General features: G+C 40.4%; 1 protein-coding gene across 1 annotated transcript in view; it reads right to left on the bottom strand.

Annotated features, from left to right (window-relative positions):
* LOC127582552 (UV excision repair protein RAD23 homolog B-like) overlaps window positions 1-21,423 on the bottom strand; it is a 53,480-nt gene extending 32,057 nt beyond the window's left edge. Inside the window, exons 1-4 of the mRNA XM_052037905.1 lie at window positions 21,251-21,423; window positions 10,101-10,182; window positions 6,751-6,830; window positions 594-934 (exon numbers count right to left, since the gene is read on the bottom strand). Of these exons, the coding sequence (XP_051893865.1) occupies window positions 594-934; window positions 6,751-6,830; window positions 10,101-10,182; window positions 21,251-21,316 (569 nt within the window). The 5' untranslated portion in view covers window positions 21,317-21,423. The remainder of the gene's footprint in view (window positions 1-593; window positions 935-6,750; window positions 6,831-10,100; window positions 10,183-21,250) is intronic.

Here is a 21,423-nt window from a genome sequence, read left to right as displayed (position 1 = left end):
ATATCAATGACTCAGATGTGAATGTAGGAGGTATGATAAGTCTACAGATGACACAAAAAGTTGGCGATGTTGTGAATAGTGAAGAAGGTTGTCCAAGGCTACAGCAGGATATAGATCAGATGGAAAGTTGGGCAGAGCCTTGGTAGATAGAACTTAATCTTGACAGTATAAGCTGAAGGGTCAAATAGGGGTAGGGCACACACAATAAATGGTGAGGCACCAATAAACCTTTCGCAAAAACTTGATAAATTCACATTTTGAAGCACGAATAATCAATGCAAATAATAAATAAAACTATGTATTCGCATTCTGCAGTTTAAAAATAACTGCAAGGTTCCTAGCAGCCTACACACACACACAGTCTTCCTGCAGCTGATCGAACCTTTCAAAAAAGAAAAATCAGATACATTGTGGGGAAAATTGAAGCATTCTGTGACTGCAGCTGGAAGGTCTCCCCCAAAAACTCAAATCCAGTACAACAAAACACTCATTACTGAATGCCCCAGAAGGAATTTCTTTCAGTCATGCCTAACTTCAGCATTATAAGCATGTTTTGTAACATTCTGGCCCTTCCCTACTCAACTATATTATACCTTGGGTTTGGTCCTTCAGAAGCAGCAGTGGTGTCTTCTTTTGTTTCTTCCTCCTTTGGCCTTTCCTCTGTGACTGTACTAGTAGGATCGGATGCTGGAACTGTAGCTGGTGGAGAGGCAGGGGCAAGAGCAGTGACAGCTGAAGTTGGAGCTGGGTTAGGGGTGGAAGCTTGATTTGAAGGAGAAATTGAATCTGCAATTAAGGTTGGAAATGAAGTTGAGGCTGGAGTTGTTGAAGCTGGAGTTGCCGTTGAGGTGGAGGCAGCTGCTGTGGTACTCAATGAAGCAGGTACTGGAGCAGGTTGTGTTGTTGGTTGTGTAGGTGCAGGGGCAGCTTTAGGCTGTTTTTAAAGAACAGAAAGTATTAATTATGATTAGGTCAGCTGCACTGAATAATACAAGTAGACAAGTAGCCAAGCATCACTGCACATTCAATCAAGACACACTGTAAGCCTCATCTCAAGTGAAGCATGCATTCAGGCTTCCTCCAGGATTCTTATTTTGCCATGTTCTTCCACTGCATCGGGCACCTTCTAGTACATCACGAATATGATTATAGACCTGTCCATTTGAATATGCAGGGTAGATGAAGAGGGAGCCTGACCTACTTGGCATGTCACACAGCCCCACCATCAGCAAAACAAAGTAGAATCACCCCCAGCTGCCTCACTAACCCAGTTGACCTATCTCCCTTCATTTTCACTGCAACTCCAAATCCTCTTTTGTTTAATATCTCTCTTCCAGTTCTGATGAAGGGTACTGGACTCAAAATGTGAACTCTTTCTCTTTCCACAAAAATTGCCTGATCTCCTGAGTGTTTTCAACATTTTCTGTTTATATTTGAGATACAGGAGTATGGGGTGAACTAAATGCAAGACATATGCCCCAATTCTTCAGAGTAATGCTACAGCTATATTCCACTTCTACTACTAGACTAAGGCTGGTAGCTGTCATTCAGATTTAAGCCAGCAACACCCTGTTCATACTACCTGACTGAAACTTTGATTCTGCTCCCAGGGAAAGAACTTTGCAAGCACACCAATAGCTAAACCAACACCTCTCCTTTCCAAGGTTTGCTTTTATTGTTTAGACTGATCAAGTTAATCAAAAATTGAAATTCGTTCCAAACTGACTCCAAAGTGTTATCAAACAGGTTACGAGCATCGCACCTGCCACCTTGGCAGCAAATGAAAGAGCCCAAGAAGATAGGAAGGGAAACAAAAATCTAGGGCAATATATATACTTTTTTTTAGATGCAGAGGATGAGGGGATGTTTAAGAAAAAAAATCACAATGGAATTTTCAGGACTGATTTTGTACTTCAATGTCTAATTGTCAAGATGACTGAAGTTTGGATCCAGGAGTACTCTGGATTTTCTTCCGATGGGTTTATGCGTGGGAAATACTGTCTCACGAATTTAATTGAGTTTTTGAAGAGGTGACTAAGACAACTGATGAGGAAAGGGTGAGAGGTTATCTACTTGGACTTTAGCAATGCCTTTGAACAAGGTCCCACATGGTAGACTGGTCCAGAGGGCAAGATCACATGGGATCTAGGGTGGGCAAGCCAATTGGAAATAAAATTGGCTTGGTGGAAGGAATCAGAGGGTGGTAGTACAGCACTGTTTTTCCAAATTGGAGGCCTGTGACCATTGGTGTGCCAAGGGACCAGTGCTGGGTCCCCTGCTGCTTGCCATATATATTAATTTGGAATGAGAACATAGTTGGCATGATTAGCAAGTTTATGGATGCTGCCAAAATTGAGCTGTAGCATGGACAGTGAAGAAAATTGTCTCAGTTACAACAGGATCTAGATCAAGTGGGTAAGTTGGCAAAGGAACGTCAGATGGAATTTAACTCAGACAAGAGTGAAGTGATGCATTTTGGGACGTGAAGCCAGGACTAGCACAGTAAATGACAGGGTTCTGGGAATTGTTGTAGAACAGAGAGACTAGGGATACTAGTTCCCTGAAATTGGTGACACAGGTAGGGAAGGTGGTGAAGGTTTATGGCATACTTGGCTTCACTGGACAGGACATGGAGACCAAGAGTTGGGACATCCTGTTACAGCAGTTTCAGATGTAGCTGAGACCACATCTGGAACCTTGTACGCAGTTCTGGTCACCATACTATAGGAAGGATTTGTTTAAGCTAGCGAGGGTACAGAAAAGATTCACAAGGTGTTGCCAGGACTGGAGGGCTTGAGTTACAAGGAGAGACTGGAGCGACTGGGACTATTTTCCATGGAGCAAAGGAGGCTGAGGGGTGACCTTATAAAATCACGAGGGATATAGACAAGGTGGATGGTCACAATCTCCTTCCCAGGGCAGGGGAGTCTAAAACTAGAGGACATAAGTGAGAGGGGAAAGATTTAAAGAGGACCCAAGGGGCAGGCTTTTCCACACAAAGGTGGTGGGTACATGGAACAAGCCGCCAGAGGAAGTGGTAGAAGTGGGTACAATTACAATGCTTAAAAATATTTTTAAAAAAAACAGGTTCATGGATAGGAAAGGTTAAGAGGGATCTGGACCAAATACAGGCAAATGGTTCTCGTGCCTTGCCTGGCATGGATGAGTTGGGCCGAAGGGCCTGTTTTCATGCTGTACAACTATGACTGAAAACCTTGAAAAGTCAATGGGTATTTCATAAATTCAATGCCCAAGTAACTAGTTTCCTTTTACAAATGCTGTAAATATTTACATAGATAACTGCAGTTTTGAAATCAAAACCAGAATCAAGAGGTACACTCAGAGTACAGAACAAATGTTCATTGTTAAAAGCCCAAGTTTTATAATTTCAGCAGGACACGACTACATTTCTGCCTCAGTGATCCTTGAAATTTGAGTTGTTTCAGTCAAGGTTTCAAAACTGTTTTTTGATTAAAAGAGCAAATCCATGACCAAATAACTGAGCTGGATGGTGCTGGACCCAGCTTGCACCTCACATTCGCCTCTTGTTGGCTGCCCATGGTCGTATCTTCTTTTATACTTGTAACGGCACAGGAGGCCAATCAGCCCATTTAGTCCATGACAGCTCCCATGAAATAAATCCATTAGTCCCATTCCCCCTTTCCTTATTCCCTGTACCCTCTACAACATGGCCTCTTTTACACATTCCCATCAACTCCCCTTTGATTCTTTATAAAAGGGGGAAATTTACAGTAGCCAATTAACATACCAGCACTTCTTTCAGACATGACAGGCAAACTCAGGAAACTCACAAGATCACCAGGAGAATGGTACCAATCAGGATCAAACCATGGTCACAAGTCTAACCAGCAGCATTAGCTGCTATACCTTTAATACCCCAACATGCGTCACTGGAAGGTTAGGGGGGCACAATTTGATGCCAAGCAACACAAGGAGACCAAAAGCTTGGCCAAAGATATAGGTTTTAAGGAGCATCTTAAAGAAGAACTGAGAAAGGGAAAGGTGGTGAGGTTTTGGGAAGAATTCCAGAACTTAAAGGCACCACGGTTAAAAACTCCACACAGACATTACCCAAGGACAGGATGTAAGAAAGCCTTTTCCATTTCTTAAAATTTATGGAGACATTTAGAAATGGTTAAAAGATATTTAAATAAAACATCTATAAATTACACTGAAACAAAATAATAGATGCATTTTAAACTGCATTCAACTTACGTAATTTAAAAACCTTCAATATTAAAATGAAAATAAACTTTTTACATTATCACTGACAAAGCCAAGGGGCCAGAGACAGCAATTGCAATTCAACTCGGTTTGTTACAGGGAATTCAGCTGAATTCTCTGCTAATTCCAGTTGCCACATTTCCAATGCCCAGTGCAAAAGTCCAAAACATGCTGTCATGCTCACTGCAGTTAGCCAAAACTTCTCTACAAAACTGCTGGCTAACTGTCAGTACGATCTGACCATAACCACATTAACAGAAGAACCTGACAAATTTGAATGTACATACACCTTGTTCCTTTGAGGAAGGAATTTATGGCTGTTTGTTGTGCAAAATATATACGTAATATTAGAGGGGTACTTAACATAAAAGCAATTGAACTCAGTGGAAACTGATCACAAGTTTGTTTTATATATTTCACACAAAGATGATCAACTAAAGGTTTGAGATATAACCTGGAAATGCAACTTCAGCATTATTCATTACATATCCATGAATGAGAATACAACTTTACAGGAGGATCTCTCTCACCTCCCTGCAAGCTTGCCCACTCACATTTGAGTATCCAGATTCAAGCAACTCCTCTCATGCCCTTTTACATTTGGACCTGTCTCATTATATCAAGTAGTACTCAATACCAGGCATTGATAAATATGGTTCTTCAACTGGGTGTTAACAACTGAAGGGGGAAAATATAAACAGGAAGCTACCACTCATCTTGCATGGGAATTCTATCGTGCATCTTTTATAACATTTAAAAAATGCATTCAGGAACATTGAGATGTATTGAGACATTTTCCTTTGATGGATGGTTGCAAGATTCTTTTTCTTCCACAAGAAACAAGCCCAATTAGGGAAAAAAAATTTCATATAATTAAATGTCAATTATTTTTTTAAAATCAAGAATGTCAAGTAATACTGCAGAGAACTTCTCAAATATGTTTCAGAATTAACTGCATTTGCCATCTGCAAGCTGTGCTATATTAGGCTCTTATTGCCTATTAAAATATGGGTCAGTCTAAAAAGATGAAATGGAAGAAAGCTCATTCTTACTTAGCTACAATAAATACTTAGCACAATGCCAGTCCAAACTACAACCTCCTTACGTAACCATACCCTAACTGACTTAGAGCTTTCTTAGTTACCCAAATGTTTTCCCTTAGCCTTCTTACAAGTAATCATCTCCACCCCAGCTACAGTTGTGGAAACCCTAATCCACGCTTTTATCACAAAGACTTGATGTTTTTATCTTCAAACTTAACTATTAACACTATCCATGAACAACGCACTCAGAATTCCACATTCTCACCTGCCTGTCTCCACACAACCAAAGGACCAACTCCAAAACCCTACAAGTCTTATCCATGGCTCTGTGCTACACCTTCCTTCCGGTATTTCATCTAACAAATGAAATCTCTGCTCTTCTTTTACCTGACCTGATCATTGCTTGCTTGTTGCTCTTGACTGACAACTGTTTATTCACCCACTTTTCTCCCTTTCCCACCCTCACCACATAAATATTTTCAAAACATACAAATTAGGTGCAAGGATAGGCCATTTGGCACCTTGATCCTGCTCTGCAATTGAGCAAGATCATGACTGATCCAATTGTAACCTCATCTCCTTATTCCTGACTCATCAGGAATGTATTGACACCTGCCTTAAAAAATATTCAAAGACACTACCTCTACCACTGAGGCCCAAAAACTCATGATCTGAGGGAAAAAAAATCACCTTGTGTCCTAAATGGTTGACCCTTTACTTTTAAACCGTGACCCTTGGTTCCAGTCTCACAAGAGAAAACATCCTCTCCACATCCACCATGTCAAGACCTCTTGTATGCTTCAGTCAAGTGGTATAGATGAGAATTCAATCGTTCAATCACTGAAGTCCAACCTATATAACCTTTCCAACTTTCCCTCTGGAGACCAACTGTCCACTCCAGTTATTCATCTTGTAAACCTTCACTGAACTGCTTCCACTACATAACATTCTTCCTTAAATAAGATCAATACTGCACAGTACTCCCAGATGTCACAGGTCTTATCAATGCTCTATAAAACTGAAACAAAACCTCTTGATTTTGATATTCAATTTCCCAAGCAATAAATAATATTGTTAACTTTTCTAATTATCTCAGTGCATGATTCACTAAGATACAGATACAAAGACAAGTTAGTTACCTTTCCATTGTTAGCCATTTACTCTCCAACACACAACAGAATATTAAGTTGACTCTCTTCATGAGGAGCTCATTGAAATAAAGATATCAATTTACCTCCCACAAATAGAATGCAATTTAAATCATTGATTCTGTGATTTTGCAATTTCCATGAACAACGCAGCACACTGAACCTCAAGGTAGTACCAATGATTGACCCAAACTGGATTTGCAGCTATGATCCTCCATACACACAAATTATCAACCATACTGCTCTAACGGGATGAATGAGGTTTATGTTGAGGCACTTCACTCACCAGATCCTATCCCCATGAAACTGCTTACCTTTGTTACCATAACCACTACGAAGTTCTTCTCATCTATTTTGTAATCTTTTAGTTGTGTGTCATCGTTGAGGATTTTACCTGCAATAAACAGTCAACAGTGAGCTTTAACCTTAATTGACACACATTAAGGACCAAGGCAGAGCCATGCATGGACAAACATACCACAGTACAATGTAGAGAGTAGCCAAATACAATTGACGGTATACAGCGCAGAGCAGAGAGTTCAAATCCCACCACTACAACTTAAAGTGAATTAAATAACTGTTGTAACATATAGTGATATAAAACACTATAATGTTGAGAGCTGTTGGTTGGTCATAAACTTATAAATAGTTCAGCAATGACCTTCATGACGTGGATAAATACAGATTTTTGTGTAGCGATCCAGAAACTTAGAAGGACAAAGATATACGCAAAGTTGGCTAGTTAAGTGTGGAATGACCAAAGACAAAATGTGAAGATACTTAAAACATCAACAAAAGACAAGGGCCCTTCTTCCTCTTGTCTGCTTTAGATTTATTTTCATATTTCCTTACAACATAGATCAACATTCAGCTCAACAGGTCACTGAGAGCAATCCCATTGCCCCACTTCCTTGTAACCTGTTCTTTCTCATATGCCCATTAATAACTAGCCCATTGCTCCCACTCTCCTGCCACCAAACAATTCTCCTACCACCATCTATAGTAGTAGCAACTTACAACTTAACCTAACAACCAGCACATCATTGGGAGGAAACAGAGCATTCAGGGAAAACCCATACACTCACAGGGAGAATGTGCAAACTCTGCAGCCCACTAGAACTATGAGACAGTTACACTGGACTGCCATGCAGTGCCACCATTCCTCTTTCACCAATATTGTGAATCCAGTTACACAAGAACCATCTACGCACATAGACACCACACTTTTGTAGTTTCATGTTATCTTACTAAGTGCCAAACCTGAAATTGTTCCACCTTGAAATAACACACTTTCCAAAAGAATTCAAAGATTCTTCCAGACTGCCATGGGACATAAACCATATCCAGGTTACTTAGGTCACCATGCAACTCAACCACCATATTTTTATTATTGGAATGACAGAATATTAGGTCATGACAACAATCACTTTATAACTCAGACCCTAGTACTTGTCTTGCTATCAAGGGGTGAAAAAGTTCAGAGGCTTTTCCACCATGAAGGAATTCCACCATACAAAGAAAGCAAAAAAACCTGCCTTCTCAGTCTAGTAGGCAGAAAGAACCAAACTCTACAAGCATATTTCCACTAATGAATCATATCCACAGTTCAATATTAGGAATTCACCAGGACCTCCAGGTAAACCTTGACCAACCTACATCAGAAGGAAAACTCTATGGCCAAGGTTCCTAACATTTTTCATCACTTGAAGACAATTTCTGTGGTAGATACCTAGGGACATTTCAATATAATTCACTTTCAAAATTCTGTTTAAGAACAGCATAAAAGTTTTGATAATAGATCACCAACCTGAGATGTCAATTTTGCTTCTCTCTCCACAATGCTGCCTGACCTGAGTATTTCCACCATTCTGCTTTTTAAATTCAAATTCACAGTATTTGCAATACCTTGTATTTGTGTGAAAGATAACTTTATTTGGGAAAAATGATACATTCTAAATTTACTTTGGTTATCTCACTTTGTCACTTCTACCAAATAGCTGGTGGTACGTTAGGAAGCAACCGAGTCAGTTAATTGGTACATAACGGTCAACAACCTCAATTATAGAGACTATTTATACATTTCACATCTTGTGCACTTTCAAAGCTGGACATGTTTTTGCACAACTTCATTGATGTGTATAATATCTATTTCACAACACATACAGACAGATTCTACGAGATCTAATATGCAAGGTTTAAATAAAAGTGCATTAAAAATGCTTAAGATTAATGCCAACTTGGAATCTGAATACTTGTTATCAAGTCAAAATGTACTTATTATGAAAGGTCATCAACCTAAATCTAGCACTTTGTTTTTCTTTGCTGAGTGATTAAAAAAGATCCAAAACATTTTAAAATCAGTTAAACAGGATCCAGTATTTGTGAATGTTCAAATGAAAAGGAAGTTTTAAAAATCCTATATGTAATTTATAATTCTCATTTTGTTCAAATTTCTCTAGGGCTTACCCTTTCCTATCCATGAAACATCTTCCAGTCATACAATCCTCTGATATGTTCCTCCAATTCTAGCCTCTTCCATGCCTCCTTAACCCCATTTTAGGTGACTGCATATTCCATTGTCAGGTAGCTTGGTTACACTGATTGCTAAGCTCGCACAAAGTTTTGTTTTTACACTTATCACTAAGCTTGTACACAAGGTTTTCTTTGCATGAGATACTGGCAGGAAAATACAGCGAGAAGCCCAAGAAGAGCAAAAAGCTGGGATAGAGCAGCAAACCACCTGGGGTAGACACATCTAGATTTGAATGCCCTTGCCCTCCACTGAGTGTTGATGACTGGTCCAAAATTAGTTGCGGGGAATGTAAAGGATGAGGCACAACCTCAGGGGTTGGGAAATCTCTAATCAAGACAAAACAAACTGTCTTGTGAAGCCCACACCTCTCGCTCCAGAGGGGTCAAAGAAATCAAACTTCATCCAGAAGCCACCCTCACTTTGTCACTTCCCAACATCCCACCAGCACAAGTTGGCAACAGGAAGAAATTTATTTTTAAAGTATTAACTACGCAATTAATGCAAATACATTAATCACACTTTAATGGCAATGCACTGATAGCCCTAAACTTTTACTGAACAGCAGAATCTCAGATTTTTTTTTTCATTCAAGCAGATTAAAGAAATTAGATGTTTAAGATGTTCTGCATTGAACCACATGGAAGCCCTTGTTAAAGGAATGTTTCATACAGTGACTAAGACCCAGAACAAAATGGGAATTATAAATTACATATGGGTGGACAGAAGAGTATGCCGAACTCAGGACTTGCAGCACGTCTACCTGCTGAATCCAAATGTACACTCCATAGGAGTAGAGAGAGTGTTCTGTTTTAAAATTTAATACATTAATATCATGTTAATGTGCCAACTCTGATTGTTATTGATCAATTACCCTTAACATTAACCTTATCTGATTAATTGACAGTCCTAACTTGTACCAATGAAATAAGGAAACCTAACATGGGAAAGGCGAAGAAGATAAAGGCATGTAATAAAACACAAAATTCTCATCATGTCAAGACAAACACACAAATTCTTTTATTTTGTACCTCAGCCACACATCTCCAGTTTTGTGCCAGTGTAAATACACCCTAAACTGCTCATGCTTGTGTACACCCAACATTTTGATGAAGTAGAGAAAATGCATCTTACCTGCATATATTAGCTTTTGCCCAGCAGCTGGGAAAGCATCACTTCCCTTCTCTGCTTCAATTTTTTCTTTCAGTGCCTTTACCTAAAAGAACAAACAGAAAAGGGGATAAGCAGTCACTATGCAAGTTTCTTTGCCATTGTTAATTAATTTCAACAGGCCATTTGATTCACAGAACCAAAACTGAAGACCTGCCACAATATACATTTGCTTTGGGGCTTTTGCTATCTTCCCAGACATCATTATTTATTAAAATCCAGGTTTACAATTTAAAACTTTTCAGAAATGAATATAAAACTGGGATAAACACAATCACAACTATTCAGATTAACATCATCCACTTGAGACAATGATTTCATCAGCCAGCAATAGCCTACATAATGCATCTCTTTGCCTGTACTACTGACAGTTCAGCCTCAAGCACAGGATAAAATAACTGCACATTCACAATTTCAAAGCTTCAGGATCAATTTGGAAATATGACCCAAGATGATTACTATATCTTGCCAGCTCAACTCGCCTCTGAACTTAATTGACCTTCCACCAACTACAAAACATTTAGGGTCATATGACGAACAGGAATAACTAGGAAGAAAATAAATAGCTCATAAAGGAACAGACTTGCATGAACTCTCTAACTGCATAGTCTCCATCTAGCAAACTAGCATTTTATTTAAAATTTATCAGAATGCTGCTCGCCATTTAAATTGGACTTCAAATTTGGAATTGCTTGCTTTGTTGACAATTACTTTCTCCCACTTAATATTTCAAAACCTTCATGCTGTATGCTGTGTATCCAAATGCAGCAAGTTGTCAGGCTTCAAAGTAGGTGTCTCTAATTGTATGTCCCTTAACATTATTCTCAAATGACCAAAAGCAACAGAAAATCTCTAGCAAGCAATGTAGTAGTGACATGACTCTTAAATACCTTGCGAAATGGCCCAGCAAGCTACTCAAATGCACCTTTAGCACTAGTTCAAACAGAGCAAGAATAAAACCAGAAGCACCAACCAGCATCGATCAAGGCAGTCAGTGAACAAACCAACCCGAAGGATAAATCTACCACATCCTCACTGATGCACTGAAAGCAGTAAGTACTTTAGATGAGGGATATCAATGTCCATCATCAAGAGTGGCTTGGCAGCACCACACTGACCAAGCCCCATGGAACAGAGTTATCAGACTGGGTCTGCAGCGAGCAATGAACAAAAATTGAAGGATAAACTTACTTGAGCTCATCCTTGCTAACTCATGTGTTGCAGATGCTTCCATCCACAACAGCAGTCACAGAAGTGATGACTGCATTGTCCATGTAGGGGGTGACCTTGGTGTGAAGTCCTCTCTTCACAGAGGACATTCTCCATAATGCTGTGCTAAATGGAATACTCTCAAGAACACAATCAGCAGCTCAAAACTGGACATAAGAGGACCAGCACGAGAGCACTGGAGACAAGGCCGAAACATTTGCAACCACCTTCAGCCAGAAGTGCTGAACAGAATCCAGCATTGCTTCCTCCTGAGATCACAACAATCACAGAAGCCAGTCCAGCCAATAAAATTCACTGTGATATCAAGAAACAACAGACAGTATTGGCACAACAAAGGCTCCGGGGCCAAACATGATCCCAGCTGTAGTACTGCAGACATGTTCCAGAGCTGTCTGACCCTCCAGCCAGTAGAGTTACAATGTGGAAAACCGCCCAAGTTTGTCCAGTTCATGAAAAGTGAGACATATTGAATCCAGCTAATTCCCACCCAATCTGTCTACTCCAAATAATCCAAGTAATGGAAGATGTCACTGATAGTGGCATCAACTTGCACTTTCACCTCACCTCTAGAATTCAGCTCGTTGGTTCATCATGGATTCCTGGTAAAACTGAAGTTAATGGGCATTCCAGTGGCTGGGCATTCCAGTGGCTGGGCATTCCTCACACAAAGAAAATGGTTGTAGTTGTTGGAGGTCATTCACCTCAACCCCAGAACATCAATGCTCGAGTTCCTCAGAGCAGTGTCCTAAGCCCAAACATCTTTAATTGCTTTATGAATGATCATTCCAAGATTGGAAGTAGGAATATTTGCCGATGTTTGCACAATGTTAAATTACATTCCAATTCCTCAGCAAATGACGCAGTCCATGCCTGCATGCAGCAAGACCTGGAGAAAATCTGGGTATGAGCTAATAACAAACAACACTTGCACCACAGAAGTGCCAGACAATAACCAGCTCCAATAACATCCAGAAACTCAACTGACCAGGCACATAAATACTGTGGCTACAAGAGCAGAACAGGGCAGGGTGTCCCACAGCAGGTGACTCAGCTGCTGGCACCCAAATGCCTTCTGCCATCTACAAGGCACATCAGAAGTGTAATAAAATACTTTCCACTTGCCAAAAGTGCAGTTTTAATATCTCTCAAGAAGTTTGACATCATCCAGGACCCAGCAACCCACATATTAACCATTAGAAACATTCATTCTCTCCAGTGCTGGGGCACAGTATCTGTATTGTGCATCATCTACAAAATGCACTTCAGTTACTCACCTAGCCTACTCCAACAGCACCTCCCAAACTACCACCTAGGACAAGGAGAACAGTGGGCAAATTGGAACACCACAAACTGTACATTCCCCTCCAAGTAACACACCACCCTGACTTAGAAATACATTGCCAGCCTTTCATCATCAGTTGGTCTAAATCTTGGAAGTGGCTATCCAAAGGCACTTTGGAAGTAACTTCATTAGAAGGATAGTAGCAGCTCAAGGCACTGGCTCATCACCTATTTTTAGAGGCAATTAGGGATGGACAATAAATGCCAGCAATTCCCAAATTCCAAAAAAATTAAAGTAATTTACAAATGGATCCAAAAACTGCACATGCCAATGCACCCAATCCTACCTACAAACTAATTCTGACCAAAAAGTAATTTGTAACAGGTCAATCAGCAGATACGGACAGTATAGAACATGCATATTTCAAGTGCAAATATTTCACCAGAACCAAGGTCACTGCTGATAAACATCATGTACCCAAAGAAATGAATGACTGCTTTCTCTATATACACACACTAACCTGCAGGGTATTTCCACCTCTTATGTTTCAGCTTTCCAATACCTATAGTAACCTTACATAGAAATAGTCAAAAAGTAAAAGCAACAGTTGTTATCACATTCTTTTCTCTACTTGCACAACTTTGACTTGTATTGTTTTCTAATAAATAGGAAAAGTTAGATTTGAATGTAGGTCTGAAGAAGAAAGACCAAACCATCCTGGCATCTCTGTGGTGCAACAGAACTGGTTTATAAACATCTATGCAGCTTTCATGATCATTTTTCAATGTCTGATCACAAAATTAGCAGCTTCATAATTTTCCAAATCATCTCAGAGTTGCTAGTTACAAACCACTTGGTTCTAGAACCAAACAAATATCAAACTGCAAATTTATTTTTCAATAGACTTCATATTTTGTTGCTGCTACTGATCCTGTAAGACCTAATACAATACCACTAAGTGCCAATCATATCTTTGTTCAAATTAGTGTATTTGATTTTTTTTAACCAAATTGGATAAAAGTTAACTTTTGGTAGCCAGTTTTAGCTTTTCTTCTAGCTTAAATTCAATAAAATGGGCTACACAATTGGCATTTCATACCACCCAACATAATTTGAATACCACGTTACTTTTCAAATGGACGCACTGGCTCTTTGCTTCAGGTGTCCTGACTCAAAAGAAAGCAAGCAAATGTACGTATAATCTTTAACAAAACCCTGACCATGGAAAATACAACATTATTCTACACCTGAATAATCTGCATGTTAAAAAAATATCCCTGATCACAACCACAGAATGTGGTCTAAAAAGAGGAAATCTGGGAGGTGCTGATTTATTTTTCTGTAAGATTTTTTATAGTAGACTATAGCACTATTTAAACACAAGGTTCAAACAGCAGTTCTGTTATATAATGACGTGATAACGCTGTACATTAGCCCCAGAAAAACTATAGCAGCACGCCAAAAAGCTTGACCAGAAAAGCACTAGCACTCCACCCGCTGTGTTCCTTTTCGTCTCCACCCCTCCTGCTGAAGAATTCCAGACACATACAGATCACATCTCATGAATACTTCTACCATGACTAGACAGCCTACCAAAAAAAAAACAGACCTGTCACTTGTGACAAATCTGGTGCACCAGGGAAAGCAGCTGCAGTGGGAGCACTGTGACAGCAACTCATCCCCAGTTTGTTCATTGTTGCACAGCAATTCCTACTCAAGCTGGAGTGAAAGCATGCTGTCTTCCACCCTATTCAACATATGCAAAAGCTCCTCATTACTGCCTCACTGACCCCAGCCATTACCTCACACCCAACTGTGAACCACACATCAACAAAGTGACTTGTTTTTCATGGTGGACATTGATTCTTCACCAATGCTCCAATGAGACTTTGCCATTCAAAAATGCAACACCTACAGGAGCTAAATTATGGATCAAATTAATGAGAAATCAACAACTCACATTTATATAGCACGTTTAAAGAAAAATAGAGAAATGTTGCTACAATTTAATAATGGTAAACAAGGTGACTAAACTTGGTTGACAAGAAATAAGATGGTTTTTAAAGATGGGAATGGAGATGGAAAGATTTGGTACTGAAATGGAGCATGACATAAACCAAATTAAAACTATAACATTCAAAGTTATAGGTAAAGGAAGGGATGGTGAAAAATGCCAAATCAATGAATACCAATGGGTTAGAGGATGATGTGTAAAAAAAACAAGTGACAGAGTTACAGGGATTTGGTATTTCTAGTGATTCACAAAGACAATTGACAAGCTTTTGAGAGGGTGCAATAAAGGCTGACAGCGTGGTGGTGGACAATATTTGAAGCAAACGGTCTTGGTAGTTTGCAAATCAAAGGGAATAGTACATTCTATCTGCTTTAGTCTTCAATGAAGAGCAAAGGAAGTTACAAACAATGGCAACTGTGTAAAGGTTTTGGTAGTGGCCAAAAAAAGTGGTTTCTATCTATTCCTTACTCAAAAGGCATTCTAGTTTACCCAGCATAGCTTCACACATGAAACTTAATAGCATTAAGTAGTCATGGGGCTGAAAGATGTGGAAATACAACTGGATGTCAGCAGTCAGGGAGATGATCCAAAGTCTACAAATAACAAAGTGCAACCTGCAGTCAAAGAAGAAAAGGGCTACAGAGGCTGATTGAAAACAAGAACAGAAATTTTTAAAATACTCAGGTGTGGCAAGAAAACCAGTTAATATTTTAAGTCAAAGACCCTTCACCAGAACTGATAATTGAAATAGACCTGTGCGGACCAACATTGCTGGTCAAGCAGAAATAGTTGCTGCAGATGTCCAGACTACATCATTCCAATGCAGTAATAAAGATATATGGCAAGATGATCCATGCTGAAAGCTAGAGAAACTGACAAGGACAAGGACTAAGCATCAAAGTCTCACATGGGCCATTGACGACATTTTAATAAAGGTAATCTTAGCTCCCCCCAAGATGGTAACATTTTGAACACCAAGCCAGCATTAGCAGAAAATCAAATGCAGAAGAATCAAATCATTTCACTCTTGGCCTCACCTACGTCTACCCATTTTGGAAGTAACTTGGGTTAAAGTAATGCTAATCCAACTTATTCCAAACATAACCCAAGTATGCTGAGCCCAAAGGTACCACATAGTTGTCGTCCCATCCACGTTCTCTGTACAGGTCCTCCACAAGTTACGACATGGGTCCGTTCCTGAGAACTGTTCACAACCTGAAAGGTTCTCAAGTCAGAAACAAACTAAAACACTGTGGGAGAAAATAAAAGAAGCAACTGATGAGAAAGTGAGCAGGCATGGGAAGAGCAGCCGCCAGCCAGCCTCACTGACTTGGTGAGTGAGCGAGTCTGTTCAGTGATCCCAGCTCTGCTTGGCTCAGTTGCTGTGGTTCGGGGAGGGGGTTAGAAGGTGCACGGAAATGCTGCTTTCTCACCCAGCAGAAGATGCTTGCAGCCCCACGGCAGCGAGCAAATCCATCCCACCAATCTCCCAAACGCTTGTTCGTATTACGGCTTGTCCGTAAATTGGGCATTCGTAACCTGGGGAGGACCTGTACTCTGAACAAGCTGCAATTTACAAACCCATTCAACACTGCCCTTCTCTGATACTTAGGACAACTGGTAAAGATGTGCTAATACTTTCAAACACCACTACTATTTTAAGGACGATATTTTATAAATGTATCCTTCTGCACCATTTAATTTTTTTCCTGAGATCTTTTACAATAAGATTTTAAGATATTTATTAGTTACACGTACATCGAAACACTCTCAAGATCAAGCAAAGCACAAAGATTAGGCGTTTGTTTTAAACCACTGACTAGTTAGAACATGAAATTCCCTTGCAAAAACAATCAAATTAGAACCCATAGTTTTAAAAGAATTATCCCATATGAAATTTAAAACAAAAAATGCAGATGTTATTCCCCCCCCCCCCCCAAAGTCGTTATTCTGAGCTGTATAGTTCTAATCTTTCTAGTGAATGGCAAACCTTATTCAAAAAAGATGCACTGCTCTGCACGTTTCAATTCTATTAAGGTTAAAAACTCCTATCCTTCCTCAGCAATAACATGCTAACAGAAAACTATGCCTCAAAAACACATAAATCAGGATAAAATTGACAAGCAAATATCTTACTTAAATGTCTTCCTCCTCTGAAGCAACCCTACTTCAATTGTTCCTCTATTTTCTGTGCTTCTAATAATTAAACTTGTGGAGTTAATCATAATATTTATGGCACAAACACAGGACATCCAACCCAAAAGAATCTTGCTCAACACAAGGCTGAGCAACCATTTGATTTACAGTGCAGTGCAGCTCCATGGAAAAGGAATGAAAATTGTGAGCAATGTCTATATTGCTACCATCCAGCATTCTGTTATATCCAACTGAAAACTGCCCTCTCAGCTAATAACAACAGAATACATTTTAAATCTCAGGGCGAGTCTGGCTCTAATATGTTTTACTTCCACGCCCCGCCACCCCCCCCCCCCCAATTTCTCCACTCCTTGAAAAAACACCTGGCAAATTCCACCTCCTGCACCCCCCCCCCCACAAAGCTAATACTACCATTCTAATGCATCAAACTAACATGGTACCATGTTTGAATTTAATTCTAACATCTTAAAAAAACACTAAAATACTTGTGAAAATGTGTTTGATGCCATGAACATTAAAAATGCATAATAGTATTTCCAAGGTTAGAAAAACATTTCAATTGGTAAGAATGACATCATTAAAATGAAAAATCCCTTAGCAGCACTAATAACTGACAACAGTGTGAACGCAATCTGTGCACGCAATTTCACAGACTACACTTACAATTTCCTATCTCAAAATTGCACTAACACAGGAACCCCAATTTCTCCTGTACAAAGTCACCAATAATAAAGCAACAATCGTTTCAGTTGTTTTTGAGTACAGAACTGACACGTTAACATTGCCAAGGTATTTGGTGATTTGCTCAACGGAAAACCAGAGAATCCAGCTGATTACATTGGAGCTCCCACAGAATCAGTTTTGGTGCTATATCCATAGAAGTCTGTTTCAATTGAACAGCGATTTATTCTAGTAAATGACCAGATCTGTAGTTGAATATCTTCATTATCAGAAAGAGAAACAAACTGGCAACACCAGTGAACCACCCTCAGAAGTAAGCAACATAAAACCCTTAAGGGATGCCCATATACTGAACACAAGAAAATAGGAGCAGGACCAGGTCACCAGGAAGCCTTCAACATCCATTAAAATCGCACTAAGATTAATCTCTTCCTCTGGGGTTACTAAAATAGTATGTATTTGGTGCTAACCTAACTGCACAGTCAAACCCAAGTTTACATCTCAGTGCTTTGGACAGTTAAGAGTTATGTTTTCTGAACTCCAACACGAGAACTCACTAACCACTCACAAATTAAAATCTAGTTAATGTGCACGTATCTGCAGTCAGATTCTTCTCAAGGAAGAGGTATTAAGTTGCCCATTCACAAAAGTGACATTGAATTACATGCGCATCCTTTACTGACTAAGAAATAGCAGTAAGCCATTCAGGCATTTGAGCCTGCATCACCAGTCAATAAGATCATGGCTGAAATTTTCCCTTAACACTTTCCTGTACTCACGCCTTATTCCACGATTCCCTTAAAATACAAAAGTCCATTGATCCCCTTTTGAATATACTCAATAACTGAACTTCCATAGCCCTTGAACAGAGAATACCAAAGATTCATCATTCTCCAAGAATTTTCTTCTCATCTCAGTGCTAAACAGCCATCCCTGTGACTATGACCCATCTGTTGATACCCCAGCCAGGGGAAAAATAGTCTGAGTCAACTCTGTCAAAACTCATAAGAATTTAGTATATTTCAATGAGATCATTTCTCATTCTTCTTAACCCAAGACAGTAAGCCCAGAATGCTTCATCTCTTCTCACAGCACAGACTCTCTCATACTACTCCCCCTCCCAAATCCCAGGAACAAACCTGGTGAAACTTTGCTACATTCCCACTGTCGCAAGTACATCCATCCTTGGGCAAGGCACCAGACCTGTATACAATATTCCAGGTGAGATCTCACAAGGGATCTGTGCAATTCCAGCAAGATTAAAGATATCTTGCACTCTTACACTCAGATGCCTTTGCAATAAAGACCAACACGACATTTGTCTTCCTAGTCACTTGCTGTATCTGCATTTTGATAATTCAAGAACACCCAGAACCCTCTGAACACCACTTTTCAGTTTGTCACCATTTAAAATTTACTCTTAGCCAGGAGAGTGATGTGCAAAGGGAACTGCGTAAATAAAAATACTCCCTCTCTACACCTGCTAATCTAATGAAGTTTTGAATGACTGCCAAGCCAAAACATAAAGAATTCAAACTGCAGAAACTTGACCAAAACAATTGTCCAGTTCAAGGTAAAATAGAAAGAGTCTGAACAACATTCTTAGCTTGAGAAACTTCCAATCCTGATTCTACATTCTGTATTCAAGTATTCAAGGATGGAGCCATGAACCTGTATGCACTGCTTCATGTTTAAATAATGATTGCACATGCTACCTAAACAAAAGGCAGGATTAATAGGCAAAGAGCAACACAAATACAATGAGGTAGCATTAAAATGACTTTTTTGGGGGAACATGCTAGATCTTAGTTTCACAGGGTGCGAAGGCATCAATTCTTGCTGATACATGAACCTTTATCTTACTAAAATAGTCATTCTTCATCACAAGCCTGCATAGTGAAGGGCTATGCCTATATCAAAGCCAGGCCCAATCCAGGTGCCAGAGGCATACTTTCCAGCAGGGGTCACTGGATAGCAATCAACAGGAATCCTGACTCAAGTTTCCCTTCTTGTTGCTGAGATCAGTTGCAGGACCCCAAATGCTACCCAGGTTGAGATAAACTAAAGCACAAACCAGGAATTAATCCATACAGGAGCCACTGCTCAAATGCTTCAATGTGGTCCATGGTCCATTTATCAAATAAAGCAAAAGCAGCAATTTTTCAAACAACTTTCCAAAAAAAATGCCAGTTTCCCACAAAATGCAAATCATCAGTAGCCAATTACACACAATGGTCCAAATCCTGTTCTCCCCTCCTTTAAAACCCACTTTCCTGACCAAACAGTTGGTAATTTGTCCTTGCATTTCATCTGGCTCAGTAACAAAGTTTATTTGATTACATTCCTGTAAAGCATTTTATCACACTTCAGTACATCAAAAGCACTGTATAAATACAAGATGTTATTACAGCCGAGCTGATTGTATTAATAGGCTATCAGAAAACGACAATTTGTTACTTCAGAATTTGGTTTGACTTCAAATTAAATGTTTGTAACTAGTTTAGATTTCACCTTTCTTCCATTCTCATTGCTTCAAGCTCTAATACTTCTCTTTCTTGATAGGTATTCCATATTTTTAGCATTCTGTCCTTAGAAAAACTAATAATCAAGTAACTTCACAGTAAATGTTTTTAAACACTGGCTTTTCAACTGCTCTTGTTCTGAACAATTTTTTTTATTCTGAAAACAGACCCTCCCCCACCCCAAGACACACACAACCCCAATTAAAAACTGATAATATTGCATAAAGGGACTTAAATGCTCTTAACACAGTTGTAGAGATTTTCACAGAAACAAGCATGCATTTTTCAAACTGTGATAATGAGCAAAAGCTAATCTTTGCTCATTAGAAAATCTTGGCAGAGTCTTCAAACTGAAATATTAACACTGACCTGCTGAGTGCTTTCCGCACTTTGTCTTTATATTTGCTCTTCGGAAGACTAGGTAACAGCTATTCCTTAGTAGTAAGAATTGCACATGCAGGTTGTCATTTCAGTTTTCTGGGACTGGCTTCAGACTATGCTGCCCCTACATACTTAACACCATAACCGTGTGCACTGCTGTGTCATGGTTGTTTTGGATCTGCTGCCAGTGCACGTTTAACGTTACTCTTTCTAATTTGATGCATCATACCCAGTCCTCCTTGTGAAGAGCTCCAGACTGTCAGAAAGAGGATTATTAACCCACCAAAGGCGGAAAGTTCTCACTCCTCTCTGCCCAGTTAAAGACCACACGGTATAACCATCAGCCACTCAGCAGGTAAACTACCCCTGCAGCGAGGCAAACAGATATTTTGTTGGTCGATATGGGCCCGTGTCAACAGTCCGTTTGCAAAAGTATCGCGGGTCGGGGAAGGAGAGTCCCTCGGACCCACTGACGCCTGTGGAAGGGCTGAAGACCTACGAGCCGGCTGACTGGCTTTCGGCGGCCTAATGCTCCCGGGATCCCCGAGGTTTCCTATGGACACACGCGCCCCCAGCCCCTGAAGAAGGGAAGCTCCGGTTTCGGCCAGCCGCTTCCACGGGCCCTAAGCCAGTCCGGCGCTTCCAGGCTTCTCCTCCCGTCCTCGCTCCCTCCACACAGGCTGCACGGCTGTGCTCCAGGCCCGGGCCTACACCGCCGCTCTCCTCTCCGCTCCCGCGGCCTGCTCCCAGCGCGCCGCGTCTCCTCTCCCTGCCCCCGCCCTCTGCTCCCGCTTCGCGGCGTCCTGAGGCCGAAAGGCCGGGCCCAGCGCGGAGCGCACGGACTCACCGTCTGCTCGGAGTCGATGTCGATGCGAAAGGTTTGCTGCTGGAGGGTCTTCAGCGTGATCTGCATCGTCTCCCTCTCCCGCTCTCGGTCCGTCTCACCCCTTGCAGCCGCTCAGTCACTCAGTGTCAGCGTGCGCGCCCTCGCTGCCACCACGCGTCCCCGCGCCCGAAGTG

Source organism: Pristis pectinata, chromosome 24 (genome assembly GCF_009764475.1).
Source record: "Pristis pectinata isolate sPriPec2 chromosome 24, sPriPec2.1.pri, whole genome shotgun sequence".
NCBI classification, from domain to species: domain Eukaryota; kingdom Metazoa; phylum Chordata; class Chondrichthyes; order Rhinopristiformes; family Pristidae; genus Pristis; species Pristis pectinata.
The sequence above is the reverse complement of the archived record's forward strand: the minus strand, read 5'-3'. Positions and strand labels throughout refer to the sequence as shown.